Genomic DNA, 19,353 nt, shown 5'->3' with positions numbered 1-19,353 from the left:
AGTCCCACAGCCTTCTTCAAGGAAAACAAACACACTGTTTGTGTGTTTCCACTTTCCACAAAGCCATACCCATGCCCATGTACCTTATACCAATTACACAATCACTGACTTTCAATCTGTCAAACATGCTCATGCTACTGCACAGCTCTGTGCCCTCCAGCAATTTGTGCACAGACACCACTGTCTACGTATAGCAGGCCTGATCCTTAACCCCTCTCATTATGTCTATAATTACTGTCCAGAGCCCTGGAACTGCAACCCTTCTCCCTCAAGCCCCTCCTCCGTCGAGCCATGGCTTACGAGACGCTGGAACGTTACCGCAAGGCCTACGTGGATTACAAGACTGTCCTGCAGATAGATAACAGTGTCCAGGCAGCAAACGACAGCGTCAACAGGTATTATCATTCACCTTTTACCTCACAGTGGGGGTCACAGAGGTGATGTCACAGAGACACAGAGAGCTGATAGGACAGACTCTAAGTTATGCTTCATTACACAGCAGTGTTGCTTACCAAAAACAGTGCATTTTCAATTGCTTGTTAATCTGTTATCTTCAGCGAAGATGAGGCTTTATTCTTCATTCAGCTGAGCTTTAAGCAGGTTGGTCTGTACAGCTGTCTTTTCTTGTTGTAAATGTGTCTTTGATCAAAATGTTAAATTACTGATGTGTTAAACCGCTGGATTGTCCCCCCATTTTTCACCAACTCATATTTGCGCCAGCTAAAAATCAAACCAGGTGAAGTGTCCTGGACAGCACATCTCATGACTAATTAGTGGTTAACAGCTTATGCTGTCGGCTCCAGCTCCAACCAGGAGCTATTTATGGCCCTCGCAACATGTGCCCTCTGTTATGTAACCAGGAAGTTCACCTGGGAGATGTGTGCCAGGGACTATCAGGGATTTATAGGCCCTGGTTAACAATATTCCTCTATGTTCTGGGTTTAAGGTTATTGTTACATCTTGTGTACAGGTACATAAGAGTACAATCGTTGCCATGTTGTTCTCATGACACCCTTGTGTCGAAGGTCGCATTTACCCTGAGAAATCTCCTAGCTTGTCTGACTGTCTGTACAGGAAGTGATGTCAGTGTGATGTCAGTGAGTCACAGTAATGTGGTACAGAATGACTCATATATGGGCATAAAAAGGATGTCACGTGACATCACTTCCTGTACTGACAGTCAGACAAGCTACGAGATTTCTCAGGGTATAAAAGTCCATATATGGTCATTCCCAGAAAAAGAAAAAAAACTTTTATGTCCATACATGGAGATTTCTGATGTCATAAATTCCAGGTCGAAAATGAGAATGTTAGGGTACCATATATGGCCCATATATGGAGATCCACAGGCATCAAACCAAGGCCCTAACTCACCAAGGCCCTGCTTGGCATTACTAATTAAAGTTTTATATATGGAGATTCCTATATTGTCAATATTAAGGACATTATTAAAGGGCCAGTTCACCTCAGGGACAACCAGATCTTATTTTATTCTTGTTTGATCATGCATCATCATTCATGCTGAAATACTAAAATATCTAAAAACACAGATTGAACACAAAAAAGAACTCAGGATCGTGTTGATCGTGTTCCAAACAACAATAAAATAAGATCTGGTTGTCCCAGAGGTGAACTGGCCCTTACATATATGGGCGGTGTGTTCCTCCCTCCGCGTCATCAGCGCCCACACCCTAGGTGGGGTTGGCGATAGGGCCTTTCTGTGTGGAGTTTGCATGTTCTCCCCATATCTCCTAGGGTTGAGACCCTCACAAAAACATGAACAAACTCCCCCCAGAATGACAACAACTAGAATCGTCAGAGAAACGCTGTGGTTGGCCAGGTGGCCATGTCACCCTGAGGTGTCTTACTAGTCTCATCATCGTCAGTGATCAGGACTATCACTGTCATGTCATCAGGGAACTTAAACACTAAGTTGGAGGTGTGCGTGGTCAGGTGTACAGTACATACATGGAGTAGAGAAGGAGGCTATTGGAACGCAGCCCTCCCTGCAAGCCAAATGACGTCATGATGACGTTATGATAACGTCCTCCGGTGACGATCAGAACCATGCCAGATCGCAGCCCATATATGGGGATGATCTTGACGTCATTACCAGCCCAGGACGTCATATGGACTTATGGATTATTGTTATTGTTTGTAATGTTAGTTGAAATATGAGCATGTAAGGTTATATTCTGGGACATATCTGACTAGTTATGATATTTATCTGGCCTCGATCGGATCCCCTCTGATTAATCCAAGACGTCCGTTTTCGTGGGCAGGATTTATGTTGGTTGAAATCAGGTGATATTATAGGCCAGATCTGACTAGTCATGGTTTGACTTGATCTGGCCCCAATCGAGACGTCACTGATTGGTCCAGGACCAATATATTTTTATTATTATTATAATTATTGCCAGACCCATGAAATGGGTAGGCCTACATAAGCAAATGTCGGTCTGTCCGGGTTTTCTATATAAAGGGTATATATGATGATGACATGATGATGACATGCCTACAAAAGGCATGATGTCATAAATGATGATGAAAGACAGGGGGTCTGGCACAACCAGGTTGACCTGGTCTAGTTATTATTGAGGGTCTGGGGCAGAGGTGTTAAAGGTGCCTAAGTTTGGTTTCAAGTCTGGAGGAGAGGAGACTAGGGTGTTGAATGCTGAGCTGTTATCTATATACAGCATTCTCACCTATGAATTAATTTTCTCCAGGTGTGGGTTGTGAACTTGTGACTCTGTCTGGATATGTTTTGTTGGTAGGCATATTAGGGGTCTAGGTCCTGCAGTTTTGACTTTTGCTGTATTGTTTTTCATCTGTTTTTCTGTATTGTACAACAGTTTGAGCATTTCAATGTATGAAAAGTGCTATATAAATAATGATCATTATAGGTCTTCGACAAGCTCTCAAAGCATTTGCAGTCAATATGGAATCAAGTGCTATGGGTTGCCTGTCAAGCAGTTACTTTGCTTTTTTCTGCAAGGTATTGGTTGAAAATATCTGTGACTCCATATTCCTGTGTTGTCCTGAACATCCTCGCTACAATCACGTCTGGTTCTGCTGCCTTGCGCGTATGAACTTGTTGGAACAGTTTGCACACTTTAGAAACAGCAAACAGCTTGGTGCTTGTCCAGCTTTTGTTGGGGGTTTCTTTTTTTTACCCCTGGGGCATCGAGGGGGGCGTCTCACTTTAGACGTCTCTGAACAGGTCTTCATTCTGCATGTGTGTGCCTGTCTGTGTGCGTTTAAGTGATATTGTTGTGTCTGTCCCCATGCATCACCACTTTGTCGTCTCTCCAGGATCACAAGGCTGCTGATAGATCAGGACGGTCCTGATTGGAGGGCGCAGCTGCCGGAAATTCCTCTAGTTCCTCTGTCGGCTCAGCAGCACCGCCGAGAGGAGCCACCCAGCGCAGAGGTCCTGCAGGCCCGTGCAGAGAAGGCTGCTATAGACGCAGGTGTGTTAAAGCCATATATATACTTACTTTACTTACTTTACTTTATTTGTTTATTTAGACGGGACAATGCATATTAATGAACACTACATGAATGCAATGTAAATAAGCCGGAATTAGCAAGAAGCTAAATTTCATCCGTAGTCCCCACATGAAGACAAAACAATACATACCAACAAACAGTAACCCTACATTAGGAGAGGGCGCCTAAGAACATACATACAAATACTATTTTTCCTGAACCAAGAAAAAAACAACAAAACAACACATATTACTAACAGTACCCTACATTAAAAAAGGATAGTTAAAAATATACGTACATGGCATGAGCTGTACTCTTAGAACTATACATGGTCACAGGTTTGATTGTCAACTAACCATTTTTTTAGATTGAACTTGAAGGATGGAAATGACAAACAGTCTCTTATTGTTAGAGGTAGGTCATTCCAGATTGAACATCCCTGCACTGAAAGGGTGTTTTTTCCAAAAGCGGTTACCCGGTACGGTACTTCGCAATCCCCTCTAGTGATTGCTCTAGTATTGAGTCCTCTATCAGGCTTCCTTTTTATGAATTCCTTTAGGGGAGGTGGGCATAGACCATTTAGGGTCTTATATATGATACTGACCTGTTTAAATACCTTAAAATTAGCGAAACTCAAAAAACGGTACCTCTGAAGAATATTACAATGGTGATATGAGTGGGGTTTCCTATCGAATACCTTAAGCGCACTCTTATATAGCTGTTCAATGGGTTTGAGAGTCGTTATACCTGTGCAAGACCAGTTTGTAAAACAGTACTCAATGTGTGATAGGATCATGCATTGGAGATACGATTTAGCAGCACTAACTGCCAAAAAAGGTCTGATTTGTTTAAAGTTCTGAAGGTTGAACTTGATTGTGTTTGTAACCTTTTTTACATGTTTTTTAAAGGTTAGGGTTGAGTCTAACATGACCCCGAGGTACTTGAACTCTGACACAAGTTCAAGTTCCTCTCCACCCAGAAACACATTTGATGATTCCATCACAACTGGTCTTTTGGAAAAAGCCATGCAGACCGTCTTTTTTGCATTCAGGAGCAGGCATGAGTCTGTAAGCCAGTCCTGAACGCTGGTCAGAACAGAAGTTAAAACCGTTGACACCTCTGCATAGCTCTTTCCATGAGTCAGTATAACAGCATCATCTGCGTACATCTGAATATGTACATCTTTACATACATCAGGTAGATCGTTTATAAACAGAGAAAACAGAATTGGTCCTACTATTGATCCCTGGGGGACACCAACCGAGCAAGTGTGATAAGGAGACTTGATGCCATTTATACTCACACACTGTTCTCTATTTGATAGGTATGATGTAAACCATTTGATGGCCTCTGGGGACAAGTTGAAATGTGTTAGTTTGGACAAGAGGACCTGATGGCTGACAGAGTCAAATGCTTTCTTGAAATCCAAAAATACATACTTCATTGTATGATGAATCAAGAAAGACAACCCAATGTCACATGTGTTGTTTTAATCGCGTGGACCTCACAAGATGGCGTCAATGGTCCATTGAACGGTCCGTCAATGGTCCATTGAACTCAGTGGTCCGGGGGGGTTCTCTATAAGCTCACAGTGCATCATATTGTGATGCATTGTGAGTTTGTAGATTTTTGAAAAGTGTTGACAGTGAAATGCTGTGCTGGGACGGATCAAAAAGCAGCCCATGCTGTGATGCTTCCTTCTGGCATCATTTTAACCGTGTCCATTATTTACATTTTTGAGCGGTGGTCACACCGTCTCCATAGCGTGGCCGTGTGTGTAGGTATGTTTGTATGTGGGTGGGTGGGTGGGTCTGTATGTAGCCTGAAGCCTGTGGTGTAGTACCTTTTATGACCACACATGTTAAGGGAGGGGCGCTGTTTTCAGGCCAGGCCAGGCACACACACACACGCACACGCACACGCACACGCACACACACACACACACACAGGGGGGAAGGGGGGAGGGGTTGGTGGGTAAACCACCGCTCAGTTCACACGGGTGTGATTTTTTAATCTAAATAATAATTTAAAATATATATTCATGAACGGAAATGCCAGCTTCCATTACTTGCCGTTCAGGAGCTGTAGTTCCAGACTCTATATAGCATTCGGAGATGTGGAATAGTTCTCTGGCTACGCAAGACTACGCTTAGTATGACATTTACGCATGTCTTCCTGCAGACCTGCACCCATATTGAATCAACTCATATTAAACCTTTTTACTATCATGCACAACATGTCATTTACATGCAGGCGGAGCTTAATGCCACGTTAACCAAAAGTAGACCAACAGGCGTATTATACGTGCCTTTGGTTCAACAAAGTTTTGCTTTGTTCTTTCTCATTGTTATATTCATCATGGCTGAGAAACAACGGCTTGATCGGCCGCACACACAAACAGTGCTGAACGGCCGCACACACGAACGCACACACGCACGCGCACACACACACACACACACACACACGCACACACACACACACACACACACACACACACACACACACACACTGGGTCGAGACCCATTTGTGGGTCGTGGACACATTTTTATGGGTCCCTTCATTTTTGGTTTCCTACATTTTGTTTTTAATTATTATTATTTCATCTGCTATTTTCACTAGTTTGTGTCCCAGGCAAACGTCTAATTTCTCTGTTGAGTCTCGACCTAATAGGTTTGCTGCTCTAGATGAGATGGAAATGAGGTACCGGTACCTACTATAGGCTGATGTTAAGAATAAAGCACCTCTCCATCTCCATGGTTCCCTGACCAAGCAGTTTCTCTCCAACCTACTGTAAAGGCCACACTGCAGCTGTTATTTTTAAACTCTGACTAATGGAACAAGGGAGGTGCTGGCAGTATTCCCCCCCCCTCTCCCAGGACAGGGCAAATTGATTAGCCTTCACTCTTCACAGTGAAGGATCGCTGACTTGACTGTCACACCGCAAGTTGAGCTAACCTTGCATTAAATTGCACAGTTTGAACTGTGCAATTCATAAAGGGAGAGAACCTTGGCTTGTGCGATGGGTTTCAGGGAAACGGTGGCAGGATCAATTCAGCTGTGAGTTAATCTCACAATCGTATTTTGGGGTATTATGGAAGGCAAATAAATTAAAGATGAATGCACTCAGTAAAGTAACTATTTTGTTCTGCTTTTATTTCTTTAAATGTTTTTGTCTTCCAGCAAGAAGAGCAGAAGTTCGTTTCACATCTTTGAAACAGGAAGGAAATGACTTTGTGAAGAAAGGCCAATACCAGGAAGCCCTGGGGAAGTACAGTGAATGCCTTACCATAAAACCTGAAGAATGTGCTGTCTACACCAACAGGTCAGAGGTCCTATCAGATCACTTTCACTTTCACACAGTAAACTGTTGTTTTGACAATCACCATTTTGTTTGGTTCATTGTGATTAGGGCAGTGGTTCTCAACCTTTTTACACCAAGTACCACCTCAGTACCACCATAATAATAATAAAACAATGTTAAAATACAGGTGCGTAGACCTATCCCATCCTATTCCGCTATGCACAAGCCAATAATTTGATTATTGCCATGAATTCAAGGCTTCATGGGGTGTGTAATCGATAGAAATAAGTATTTTTCTTTTTTTGTGTGTGTGTGTGTGTGTGTGAACTACTTCTTTAACTTGTGCAGTTGTTAGAACTTGTCACACAATGCCACAGGCATTGAGAAAGAAATTGAGAGCCTTTTTCAACCAAGTGCTTGATGGTCATAACTATCTGTAGTGATGCGATGTGAGTTTTGAGCTTGTTGATCGTCTAGTTTTGGTGAACGTTCGCCCCCAGAATAGCGATGTTGGGGTTCAAGTGGTTAAATGTCAACTTTTATTTTCAGTCTGTTCTAATGGAAACAGATATTGCATATTTTATGTAGGGTAATGACATAAATTAACAGTATAATTCAGGGGTGCCATGGATGAAATACATGTTAATAATACAATAAATAAAAATCATTGGGGACACGGCTTACTTCTACTCAAATGAAAGTGGTTATTTTAGATTGTGTATACTGTATATGGTAGAGAGGATGGAATTGGTGTTTTCTGTTTTTGCATTAAGGTTGGAATTAGTGTTTTTGCATTATAGGACTTTCTTTGTCTTTGTTTTTAACTCGCGGTCTAAAATGAATATGAAATGAAATGATGTTATTCAATGTCCTATCAATCAGCGGTGTCCCATGGCAAACGTGTTCCCCCAGTGTGCAATGAATATGAAACTCACGTGAATAGGTGTTAACGGCCTGTAGTGTCTTTCTTTGTCTTGTCTAACCATAACCCCCAGTGTAAAATGAATATGAAAACTGTGGAATATGGGCTGTTAATTGTGGACCTGGATGATCTACCGTATCTATCGTGAATTCAGCGTTGGCGTGTCGTTGTGCAATTCCTTCGCCTGGTGTTTTGTGTTGTGACAGCCAGCGTGATCTTGTATTCTTTTATCGGGCAGGGTATGGGAGGGGCCTGGGAAGCACTGATGGGGGGGCGGGGCCACGGGGTGGCACAAGCCTTGCATGAAAAACATGCACGCGCTCTGGACACACAGACCCCTGCAGAGCCATGTTGTAAAAATGCTAATACATTCATTCATTCGTTTGAATGAACTGACACAGAATGAGCTAATGTTCTCTGCCATGATTAGTCTCCAATTCTGCACCGACTCTAGCTGCCTCGTCATTCCACCCATGACGTCAGCCAGTCAGCCAACCGAGCCACATTAGTGAATATTGTTTGGCAAGGTGGAACAAGATGGCTGAGGGAAGGGAAACAGCTGCTAGCTTCTCCCATAATGCTGTTTCCTTCCTTTTGTCAAGAGTCTAATTATAACCTGCATCATGCCTTACACATAAAGATACCCACTGTGCTGGCAGACAGGTCGGTCTCATACAGCTCCTCTCTCTGCCTCTCTTTCTCTGTGTTCTATCTCTGGTCTTTCTCTCTCTCTCTCACACGTTTGTGGGAGGCCTTCCACTTCTCTTTCCTCTCATTCTGCAGAGGAAAGAAAACAGTCACTTGCAGGAATAATTTAGTCCCTTTGTGTCCACAGTATATGTGCATGTGTGTGCGTGCATCTTGTTTGTTGTCCTAGCCATGTACAAGCTGCTGACTGACCGTGCTTCAAAACTGCACTCCACTCAATCTTGAGGCCAACCTAAACACGCCCCCCACGGCTGTCTTGAGTGACAGCTATGTGTCCAAACACGCTCTGCACGCCGTCCTCAAGTTTTGCTATGAGAACATAGGCTAACGCAATTATTATATTTATATTACACCAGTAAGACGCCTTAAGGGTCTTTAGTCTTAACTCAATTACTGCCCCAACCCGAGAATCCAGAGAAAAAGCCTTTGGTCCAGAGAATTCGTCCAGATGAATAGTGAAAGAACTACAGTGCAACTAACTGCAACAGGCGCTTCTCGATCGCATCACACCCGGTCCTGCTCTGATCCCACCCATAGCTCCCCTGATTGGTTCCAACCAGGCGCTGTTCGGTGTGGCGGAGTCAGGTGATCTTAGAGTGGCAGTCGACCTGGCATTTATGTAATATAGTAATTGCCTTGTATATTGATATATATATATATATATATATATATATATATATATATATATATATATGTGTCCCAGCACCCCTGAGAGCCAGTCATCTCGGGGACTGTCATTATTCCCTGCAGCCAAAATGATTTTTTTTTTTTTTTTGCTCTTTTTTTTTTTAATGCCACAACAGCATCTCATAATATCTAGGCTACATTTCACTTAAACGCCAGAGCTTAACTCTGCATGTAAATAAGACTTTTTTTAATTAATGTGAGAGATCGGTACATAATTCTGTTAGTCCTCCCAGTTTATATTAGCTAAAATGCTAACTAGCCAGCCTTTGTTAGCCGTTTGTAGCCAAATGCGGTAATATCGGGACTCCATTACTTAGCGAAACAACCCACAGTATTTATCCCATTAATTTAATGCCACGTGTGTTCCAAATGAACAATTATTAACCACGTAATGTATGATTTTGTGTATTATTATTTATTATTCTTCCGCCGTTCTTCCGCTGTTTCTTCTTCTACGCTGGTGAAATGATCCGTTCCTGCCTGGAGGCGCCTGTGACGTATGCGTTTGTCTTCTGTGAAGCTCCGGTGCGGAAGCTTCCTTTGTCACTGAGTTAGCTTAGCATTGAATAGATCAGTGTCGTCCTAAACTATCTAATTCTAACGTTCAGGGTGTTTGTTTTTTTGGACAATAAATTGACAGCCAAGAAAACATGGATGGAATGCAATCGTTCACTCGCCGTCGGAAAGTTGACTTTAGAGTAGACTATTCTGGTTGACTGGCTATGAGTGGCTAACGGCTAACGCTAGCTAGCGTTAGCTAGCGCTAGCTGCAGCGCTAGCTGCAGGCTATAAACAAATAAAACGTGACCCAACTCTATTGTTGCTCTCTTCTACAAGCTCACAACGCGAGGCGGTTAAGCCTGTAGATTGTGTTTTATTATCAGGTCAAATAATCCTTCTGACTGAAGTTACACAAACACTGATTATGCTACATTTAGCACAGTTAGCCCTGTTGCACACGTAATAAATTCACTTCAACCTCGTGTTGAGCAGTTAATCCTATTTGCTACGTACGTCTACAAAAACCTTCATATTTCAAAGATAACGTGCTTACTGAAGTCTCACAGATGTCACAGTATGGTACGCTCAAGCAGAATTACCCGTATCTTTCGTATTGTTTAATAAACTGCATTTTAATCCGATCAGATGCCATTTTCTGTTGTTTTTCAGCCATGCGACCCCATCGGTTGCGAGGTGTACTGCACTTAGATACATTAATACCTTTTTAAGGAAACGACGACCGATCGGATTAAAATGCTCCTCATTAAATAATACGATCATTACGGGACATTCTGCTGGAGCGTACCCTATGGTGACATCTGTGAGCCTTCACTAAGCAATTTATCTTTGTAATCTGACCGTTTGTGTAGACGTATGTAGCAAATTGGTTAAACTGCTTCACGGTTGGCGCACTGTAGCGTCTTTACATTTAGCCCAATAATGCTTGAGATGCTGTTGTGGCATTATCTTTTTAGAGAGCAATAACTAAAGTTTAAAACATACATAAACCACTTTAGCCCTATGTTATACCAAGGCTATTTGAAAATAGACGATCTACAAGCTCACAACGCATTGCGGTGCGACGCGTTGTGAGCTTGTAGATCTGCTATTTTCAAACATTTTGTACTTTTACTTTTGGTACTTTAAGTACATTTGGATACCAATACTTTTGTACTTTTACTCAAGTACATTTTTTATTCTGGACTTTTACTTGTAACAGAGTGATTCTACATTGCAGAATTGATACTTTACTTTATTATAAAATGTTGGTACTTTTTCCACCACTGTGTAAACGTTTGTGTTCTCATGCCAATAAAGCTTCTTTGAATTGAAGATTGAATTGAAGATTGCTCCCCATGTGGCGGAGTCAGGTCATTGCAGGTTAGAAATTTATTTAAAACTTGAATATCTCAAAAGTACTATTTCAGCATGGCATCATTCTATAAGCCATATCTTCAAAACTGTTGGGTCAATCTCCACAACCAATATATCATTTTGTAGCTATGATCCCCAGCTTTCAAATGAAATGAAAACATGAAAATGAAAAAAATTGCAATGACTGGCTCTCAGGGAGATTGGGACACATATATTCGATTCAAGTTGCAGTTGGTTGTTTAAGTTGGACAAAATTTGACAAAATATTTTCCCAAATATGGATATGACTGACATCTGACATCATAGATGTCTTATGTTATAGACCACATGAGACTCACACAATATGTCCATATATGGGCATTCCAAGTTATGGACATATTGATGACATCAGGGATCTCCATATGGGCATACAAGGGAAAAGGACGGAATGTGATGTCACAATGTGATGTCACAACATTGTGACATAGGTCAGCTATAGACATTATGGAGATCAGGGATCTCCACTGTGTTTATTGTGTTTGTTACTATGGAGGCTACACCCTTCTGCCTCGATGAAACGAAACGTTGTCAAATACTATTGATTGTGAAGAACCTTGTTGTCGTTTGCTTGTGTTTCCACAGGGCCCTGTGCTACGTGAAGCTGGAGAGGTTCAGTGAAGCTAAACAGGACTGTGACGCAGCACTCAAACTGGAGCCAACAAATAAAAAGGCCTTCTACAGGCGAGCCATGGCCTATAAAGGGCTCCAGGTGAGGACAGGGGGACAGAACTGGACTGATGGTGTACCTGTATGGATGGGTTGTAGGATGGGTGTCTGTGCTCAATCTCAATGCGTTGTTTACCAGACAGGATATTATGCATATCGTTATTGTCTGGAAACCTTGTATGTCCAAAACCGTTTGTTTTGTATTTTAAAAATGATTTAAAATTGTGAAAATAGACGATATACAAGCACACAACACCTCACACCGCGAGGCCTTGTGTGCTTGTAAATCTGCTATTTTCACTATTTTGTGCGACAGACTTGAAGCATGTACACATTTGAAACTTGGAGATACAAGGTTTCTGCCCGACAGTGACGATATTCAACTTACACAGTGGCCATGTCTCATTTGCAAGGAAGCTATTTCTATTCTGTGTATTATGATTGATGTATTCATTTTTATTTATTCTTCCTTTTTTCTTTCTCAATTTCACAGGGAGGGGGGAGGGTATACTGTATGTGTGTGATTGTATTGTACTTGTCTTGTCTTTAAACTTGAAAATGTATAAATACATAAATAATAAATACCAAAAAAAAAGCCATTTCTATTCTGAATAATACGTTGAGGCCAAAGCTAAGAAAGTTCAAATTAAATAAACCATTAAAATAACGGGATGTGAAACAGTCGCCAGCCAAACCGCACAGCCTTCTGAGACACAGCCAAGCCACTTAAGTTCCTTGGCTGTGTAGAACGTCCTTGATTCTTGCAGAAATCAAGGTACGTAACAAGGATACACAGTCTATGCAGCCCTGTGTCCTAAACAATTAAGCAACCTATTGTACCTACTGTTGGAAGCCTCTTTATAAATGAGACCGAGCCAGTGTCTAGTTTTCCCCCACCAGTATTATATATTTTACGATAAACATACTTGAACGTGTGTCCCCCACAATTAGGACTACTTGGCGTGCAGCTCTGACCTACAGGAAGTGCTACAGCAGGACCCCAACGTCCAGGAGGCTGAGAAGGAGCTAGAGGAGGTCACACTGTTACTCAGACAGAGCTTGGCTAACACCTCCTCACCGGCCAAACCCAGGAGGACCGTACCCATCACTGAGGTACAACACTGTGTTTTGAGCGGTGATAACTGCTCCAATACGTGGCTTTATGTTTTTTCAAGGGTTTCCAACGTAAGTTTTCCAACTTACCCCCCCCATAACTACACATACACACAAAGCCACGTCATGTGAGGAGGTAGAGCCATGATCCATGGGTCGTGGTTCAAATCCCGGCTTCTCCTACATGTCGAAGTGTCCTTGGGCAAGACACTGAACCCCAAGTTGCTCCTGGTGAGCGGGTTGGTGCCTTGCATGGTTTTCACCGCCACCGGTGTATGAATGTGTGTTTGAATGGGTGAATGTAATACACATTGTAAAGTGCTTTGGATAAAAGTGCTGTATAAATGCACCATTTACCATTTATGTGGGTCTATCAGCAGCAGCTACGCTCACTACACAATGGTGTGGTTTTCTTCGTTAAGCCTGAGTTATGTGTAGTTGCATGTGGGTGTCCTGCACCAAATACATCCGATCAACAACATGTTGTTGTGAGCTTATACTACAGTTTATAAATTACGCTTTAGTTGTGTTTTCACCTGTAACGGAGTGCCACTTTATTGATATTTCACCAAATTACTTGCGCCAGCAGAGCTCGCAAGGACTGCTTTCGGCTGCTTATGTCTACGTATGTATGTATGTCGGTAGCCCAATCAGGGACCAGCATTTCTGGCCACGTTGTGAAATGCTGTGATGCATGCCAGTGGTGATGTCACTGGCATTGCCAGTGGTGATGCCAGTGGTGAACGCACCTCATGGCGTGCTCTGCTGGTGCACAAGTAGGCCATACCTGGCCTACTTGTGCACAAGTTGCAAGTTGGCACCTTGACAGAGTGCAGTTCTAGTTTTCTTTGAATTCACAGAAAGGGTAGATATTAGTTAATACTGTACACTGATGGGGCGCCCGCTGGCCTGGTGGTCAAGGCGCATACCACATACTAGGCTATGATGCCTGCTGGCGTCGCCGGTTCGATTCCCGATCCGGACAACCTTTGCCACATGTCATTCCCCATCTATCTCCCCATTTCCTGTCAGTCTACTATCCTATCAAAATAAAGGCATAAAAAGCCCAAAAACAAATCTTAAAAAAAAAAAAAATACTGTACACTGATGAAGTTCAGAAAAGGGGAACAAAAAATAATGCTGATGCTTTCACCCCCAGTTTCACACCTCTGTGCTAACATACAGGCAGAGACACAGCATTAAGACTGATTAGGAGGACCTACTGTATATGGATCATAAGTAGGTCAAATCACATATTTGTATCCATCCCAACACTGAAACCATGAAAAAAAGTGCCCATAAAAGGTGCAAGACAGGTCTCAAGATAGCTTAGAGAAAGAGATAGACTACTGCATGTAAACTTTGAACACCTAAATCCTTCCTTGAGGCGTTGTTCTGTTCTGTTCAGTTTTGTCTCCTGTTGTCATTCATCTCTTAACTAATCTAGTATCCTTAAGCCATAGTATTACTGCCATACAAACAAAAGAGGAGTAACACACTGCACTTCAAAACAGTAGGATTACTCCTACTAGTACATTGTAAAACCTTTACGCCTGAGGGTGGATCACTGTACTCATGATGTACTTATTCTCACTGTTGGAGCAAAAAAACCAGTCTCAAGGCAGCGATTTGTCAGAGATGTGTAAACTTTGTTTGAGGCAACAGCTTCCTAGAGCTTCTTAAACATCTTTTCCTTTGTGTTCTCTTTTGTGTTCAATCATATTTGGATAAAATACTTTTAAAAATACTATTTTAAAACATAACAAGTCTGTTGTTGTCTGTGATGATGATGCAGTAGATTGTCCTGGTGGCATGTACCGTACAAATGTACCGTTAGGCATTTAGCCGAAGCTCTTATCCAGCGACTTAGAATAAAAAAAGGTAAATAATCACATTCTCTAAATAGAATGCAGAAAGAACAGAACAGTGGCTAAAGAAACTAGAATACAGGTAAACAATGAACCTAGCATTCATCATGCTATCTAAATTGAGCATTGAACCTATAAAATAGACAACTATAGCAAACAACATGCTATTTAAATAACATTTTGTACAAATGTACAACTATACCATACCAGGTAAACTGAACCTAGCATCTGTATAAAATAAGTGTGGTGTTTGTATATATACATTGCCATTGATTTTGTGCTTCCACGCTTTGTCCATTATATTGTGTAGTGCATTTGATTATATGTTTTCATTGTTTATGGTCATTATATTTAGGCAATTATATTGATGAGTTTACAGAACAGTGTGCAGACTTCCCTTCTTCTCCATTGTATATATCGCTCTTATCAGGGTGTTTTGCCCAGGGACCGCCCCTAATATGCCTATTCCCATACCATAACTCTAACCATATAATAACCTAACAAAAACTATGCCTAAACCCAGGGGTTGACACTAAGGTCTCAGAGGCACTTGCCCATCGGGCAAGTACAGGTCATGTTCTACTTGCCCGAAGGTAATGCCCACGTGCCCGAAAAGTAAATCGTCCTTTATAAAATGATAGGTACGATTTTAATTACCGCTCAATTTAACACTTATTTCTTTACTTTCTGGGCCTGTGCGATAAAATGTCATACCTCAATACCTCCAAATCCAAATACCAAATACTTTAGCTATGATTGAATATGTCTATGGGTTCACACTTGTTATTTTTTATTTTTAAATGTAGCAACAGTAAAAACAGCACATTATAGGTAAATAGTGCTCTTATTTTACATTCCACAGACCAGAAGACACAGCGCACTGGCCATGTTCAGGTGTTTAGACAGATATCTCATGTTTATAGACATTTGTGTCCCCTCTCAAATGAGCACTTGCCCTGTCGGGCAACCTGAAAGCCAACTTCACCTGCCCTGATGTTTTATTTACCTGCCGGGGGCAGGTGGGCAAGCCTTAGTGTCAATGCCTGCTAAACCTAACCTTAACCTCACAGATACAATGCCTAAACTCAAAACTACACCCATCTGAGGTGAAGCCCAGGTACTGCATACTATGCCACTATAGAAAAAAAAATCATGACATCACCACATAAATGTATTTCCGGGTAGACAACACTGGCAGCGTTGCATGTGACAAGCACCATGAGTTGCAGAGAACAGTATGTTGCTCCCTTTTATGCCTAGTATTGTGGAAGTAATAATAAAACTCTGACTCTGATTAACAGTATTATTCACTAACCTTATTTCTGGAAGAACAGGACATTCATGATATTATTATTGACTATTAGAAATGTATTATTGGTTGACAAACTAGACCTAGATAATGTTCTGGACACTTTATTTATACTGTTTGAATATCCATAGATATTCTACCCGGAAATACCTGAAAGAGGAGAGCACAATTAGACATTTGGAAACAACTCCCCATCAATATTAACCCTGGCACTGCTCCCATGAGTCTGCTCCCATCTCTACCTACAGCTTAATTTAAGTGAGAGTTCACAGAAATACTTATAAACATAATACATTTGGGGAATGTGAAGAATTATATCTATCTATCTATCTATCTATCTATCTATCTATCTAGTATGCCAATGGTCCATGACTGTGTGCAATTTGAGATGTATTTGTCAACCCACTGAGGAGAAAAATGGATGAGGGCATTTCTACCCACACTAGATACTTAATTGTTCTTAAACAGCTTCATTTTGGGAAGAGCTAAAAATTTACTTCATATACCAATGGTCAATGATCATCATGTGCAAGTTCAGATTGATGGTCAACCCACAAACGGATCAGGACAGACAGATCAGTTTCCTTGTCTTATACTAGGGTGGTAGTGTACGATAGTAGGATTTATTTCTAGGTTAGTAGGATCATAACGTTTAACTCGGCTCAACTCAACATAATAAACTCACTTTCTCTTGTTCACCGCTGTTCATTTTGCTTCCTCAGGTTGAAGGTGACGAGGAAACAAGGCCAGTGTCAGGCGGCTCAGAGAACCACTGTGGAGGAGGAGAAGAGGTCGCCATCAACCTCCACCCAACTAACGCCTATGAGTTCGGCCAGTCTCTGAACGCAGCCCGCTGCAGAGGCAACATCGCAGCCTGCGCAGAGCTGCTGTCCTCTGTCGCTCCGGAGACGCTGCCCCAGTACCTAAGCACCCAGCTGGACGGCCACACCATCACTTTCATTATGCAGGCTCTGGACTCACACCTCCTTGAGAAAGACCCCAACCTGGTCTACCGGCACCTCAACCACCTGCACACTGCTGACAGGTTCTCGGTAAGATGACCTTCTTTATAAATACTTCACCTAAACTCCAAGTACAAAAGGTGTAACTAAAAGATTCGCTGAGGTCAGAGGCGAGAGGTGGTTCTGTTTCACGACGCTTCCTCAGGGTCATGATGACTCTGAGGAAGATGCAGTAGCATCAAAACGTTGTAAGGGCTGCTCCAGTGTGCTATCTACGTTTGATCCTGTTCTAGATGGTTTGTTTACTTGGTATTTTACAGTACTCTACAAGCATAGTTATTTTGCCTACTGTATACACAGTACTTGACAACCACCATCATCATTGCTTGATGTTAAGCCATAACACAACAACGACACATTTCTCAGTCTTCTACACCTCTGTAATCTTGCGTCACATCTTAGTGGCTGATTAAACAGAGACGCACAATACAGTATGCATTTATGTTCACAGAGGTTTAAATTCCTTTTCTCTCCTCCATCTTTACTCCAGGTTGTACTGATGCTACTAGAGAAGGGAGAGCGTCGACACATGACTCAACTATTTGAACATCTGTCTGCTGTGGACAGCACAGAATTCACCAAGAACGATGTTCAGAACCTGGCCAACAAATACATATGAATATGCTCTCCCCTGCTCCCTCCTGCATGAGCTATAACCACAATACCAAGGATCTATGCAAAATGGCACAAGTACTCCGTTCATGACAACAAAAAAGGAAGGAGACTAAAGAACTTGAAAAATCATGAATCACATTCACTTTACTGGCTCTCTACTGTAAATGATCTGATTTACTGTACATGTAGGTCTCTGCGACATAGAAGGAATATATTTTTTTTCTCAAAAGCATTTTGCTATTCAGACATACTTTTATACCACCACTAGCAATTCTGTGAAATGTGACAGCAGGATATCGTTGGGCTCATTTTCAATATATTGATGCATGAGAGTTGGGTACGAGTTGTGTAATGTTCAACTGCAAGGGGTTTCCTTCCCTTCAGGTCAACTCTATTTGCTCAGGTGAGGTTCATGTTCTCAGAATTTAAACAAATTCCTCTTTGTGAACTCTGTTGAAGTTTTCATATCAGTCAAATGATAAGGACTGCTGCTAAAGCTGCTCAGCTGGTCTAAGGTCAGAAGAAATCTTGGAACAGATATTAGAAACATGCAAAGCTACATAAATACATACATAGACACATAAATACATACATACATACTGTATACATACATACATAGGAAAACAAATACATTTAATTTGCTACTGAGCCTATAGATAATCTTTGCTAATGGAGAAAAGTAGACTATAAAGTTACAATGACCAAATTATATTTTTTATGATGAAAAAACAGACTGGTCCTATTTTAAAAATGCATGGCAAATTATTATTGTTCTATGCAGAATGATCTCCAAAGCCCCCAAATCCAAAGCAGTTCAACACTGGCAAAGCACTCTGGGCTTACAGTATATAACTTATCAGCCCCAAGTGACAGATTATATAGTTTTTCAACATGCCATGGCATGGCAAATCTGGATTACACACTAGATTACAAATAAGATTTTGCTCTGTTTTGCCAATAGTCATCCGTAAAGTCTAGCAAGGTGTCTTCGCCAACTGCTGGGAATTTTACTTAAGTTATGAAAATGTCCTGGCCTGTTTTTTTGGTTACCAAATATGAGCCGTCCAGTCAAGCACAAACACTGGTACAAGATTCTTCTTCACAACAGTTCAAAGCATTCCTGCAAGCAGCCATTCACACATTGGAGAGTAGAACTGTCTGTATGAGATGTGTGCCTTTGTTAAGGGGTCTAGGTTTGTGTTGATTGTACACGTTCCTCCAGGTTAGATTTATTTATGACGTTTAACACTCAAAAATAGTACATAGATGACTCATGCAAACCCATATTGCACAATTTGAATGTTTTCCATACAAACCAAAAGTTGTGTAATTAAGACATCAGTAACATATGGTTTTCACAAAGCTGCAAATCGATATTTTACTGTTTGTTAATATCCAAACCCTTCGGTTAGGTCTGAATCAGTTATTTTTTAAATACTGTATATTATGAAATTTCAATGAATGCATCACATTTTACATTCAGGGAGGCTAGTGGGGATCAGAGGCTACCTGATGCAATAACTGCATGTGTTTTAATACTATATTTCAGTAGATATGTACATGAGTCCAAATGAAAATGGTTATTTATCAATAAAGTGGGATAAATACTTTATACGCAATATGGAAATAATTGTGAATACAGGTATATTATGTTATGGAAATGACAGTTGAATAAAAACTGAACATAAATAAAAAGGATCTGTGTTTTCTAATGAAACTTGAGACAAAGACGACAAAAC

At 41.3% G+C, this 19,353-nt stretch overlaps 1 protein-coding gene across 1 annotated transcript in view; it reads left to right on the top strand.

Annotated features, from left to right (window-relative positions):
* Positions 1-19,309, top strand: part of LOC308302407 (sperm-associated antigen 1A-like) — a 24,010-nt gene extending 4,701 nt beyond the window's left edge. Inside the window, exons 3-9 of the mRNA XM_080746661.1 lie at positions 243-395; positions 3,313-3,470; positions 6,670-6,811; positions 11,604-11,730; positions 12,639-12,800; positions 16,700-17,029; positions 17,490-19,309. Coding sequence (XP_080602787.1) covers positions 243-395; positions 3,313-3,470; positions 6,670-6,811; positions 11,604-11,730; positions 12,639-12,800; positions 16,700-17,029; positions 17,490-17,618 — 1,201 coding nt within the window. The 3' untranslated portion in view covers positions 17,619-19,309. The remainder of the gene's footprint in view (positions 1-242; positions 396-3,312; positions 3,471-6,669; positions 6,812-11,603; positions 11,731-12,638; positions 12,801-16,699; positions 17,030-17,489) is intronic.
* Positions 19,310-19,353: the final 44 nt, after the last annotated feature.

Source organism: Nannobrachium achirus, assembly GCF_963921795.1.
Source record: "Nannobrachium achirus genome assembly, chromosome: 2".
Lineage (NCBI taxonomy): Eukaryota > Metazoa > Chordata > Actinopteri > Myctophiformes > Myctophidae > Nannobrachium > Nannobrachium achirus.
Note: the sequence above shows the minus strand (reverse complement) of the source record. Positions and strands in the feature narration are given on the sequence as shown.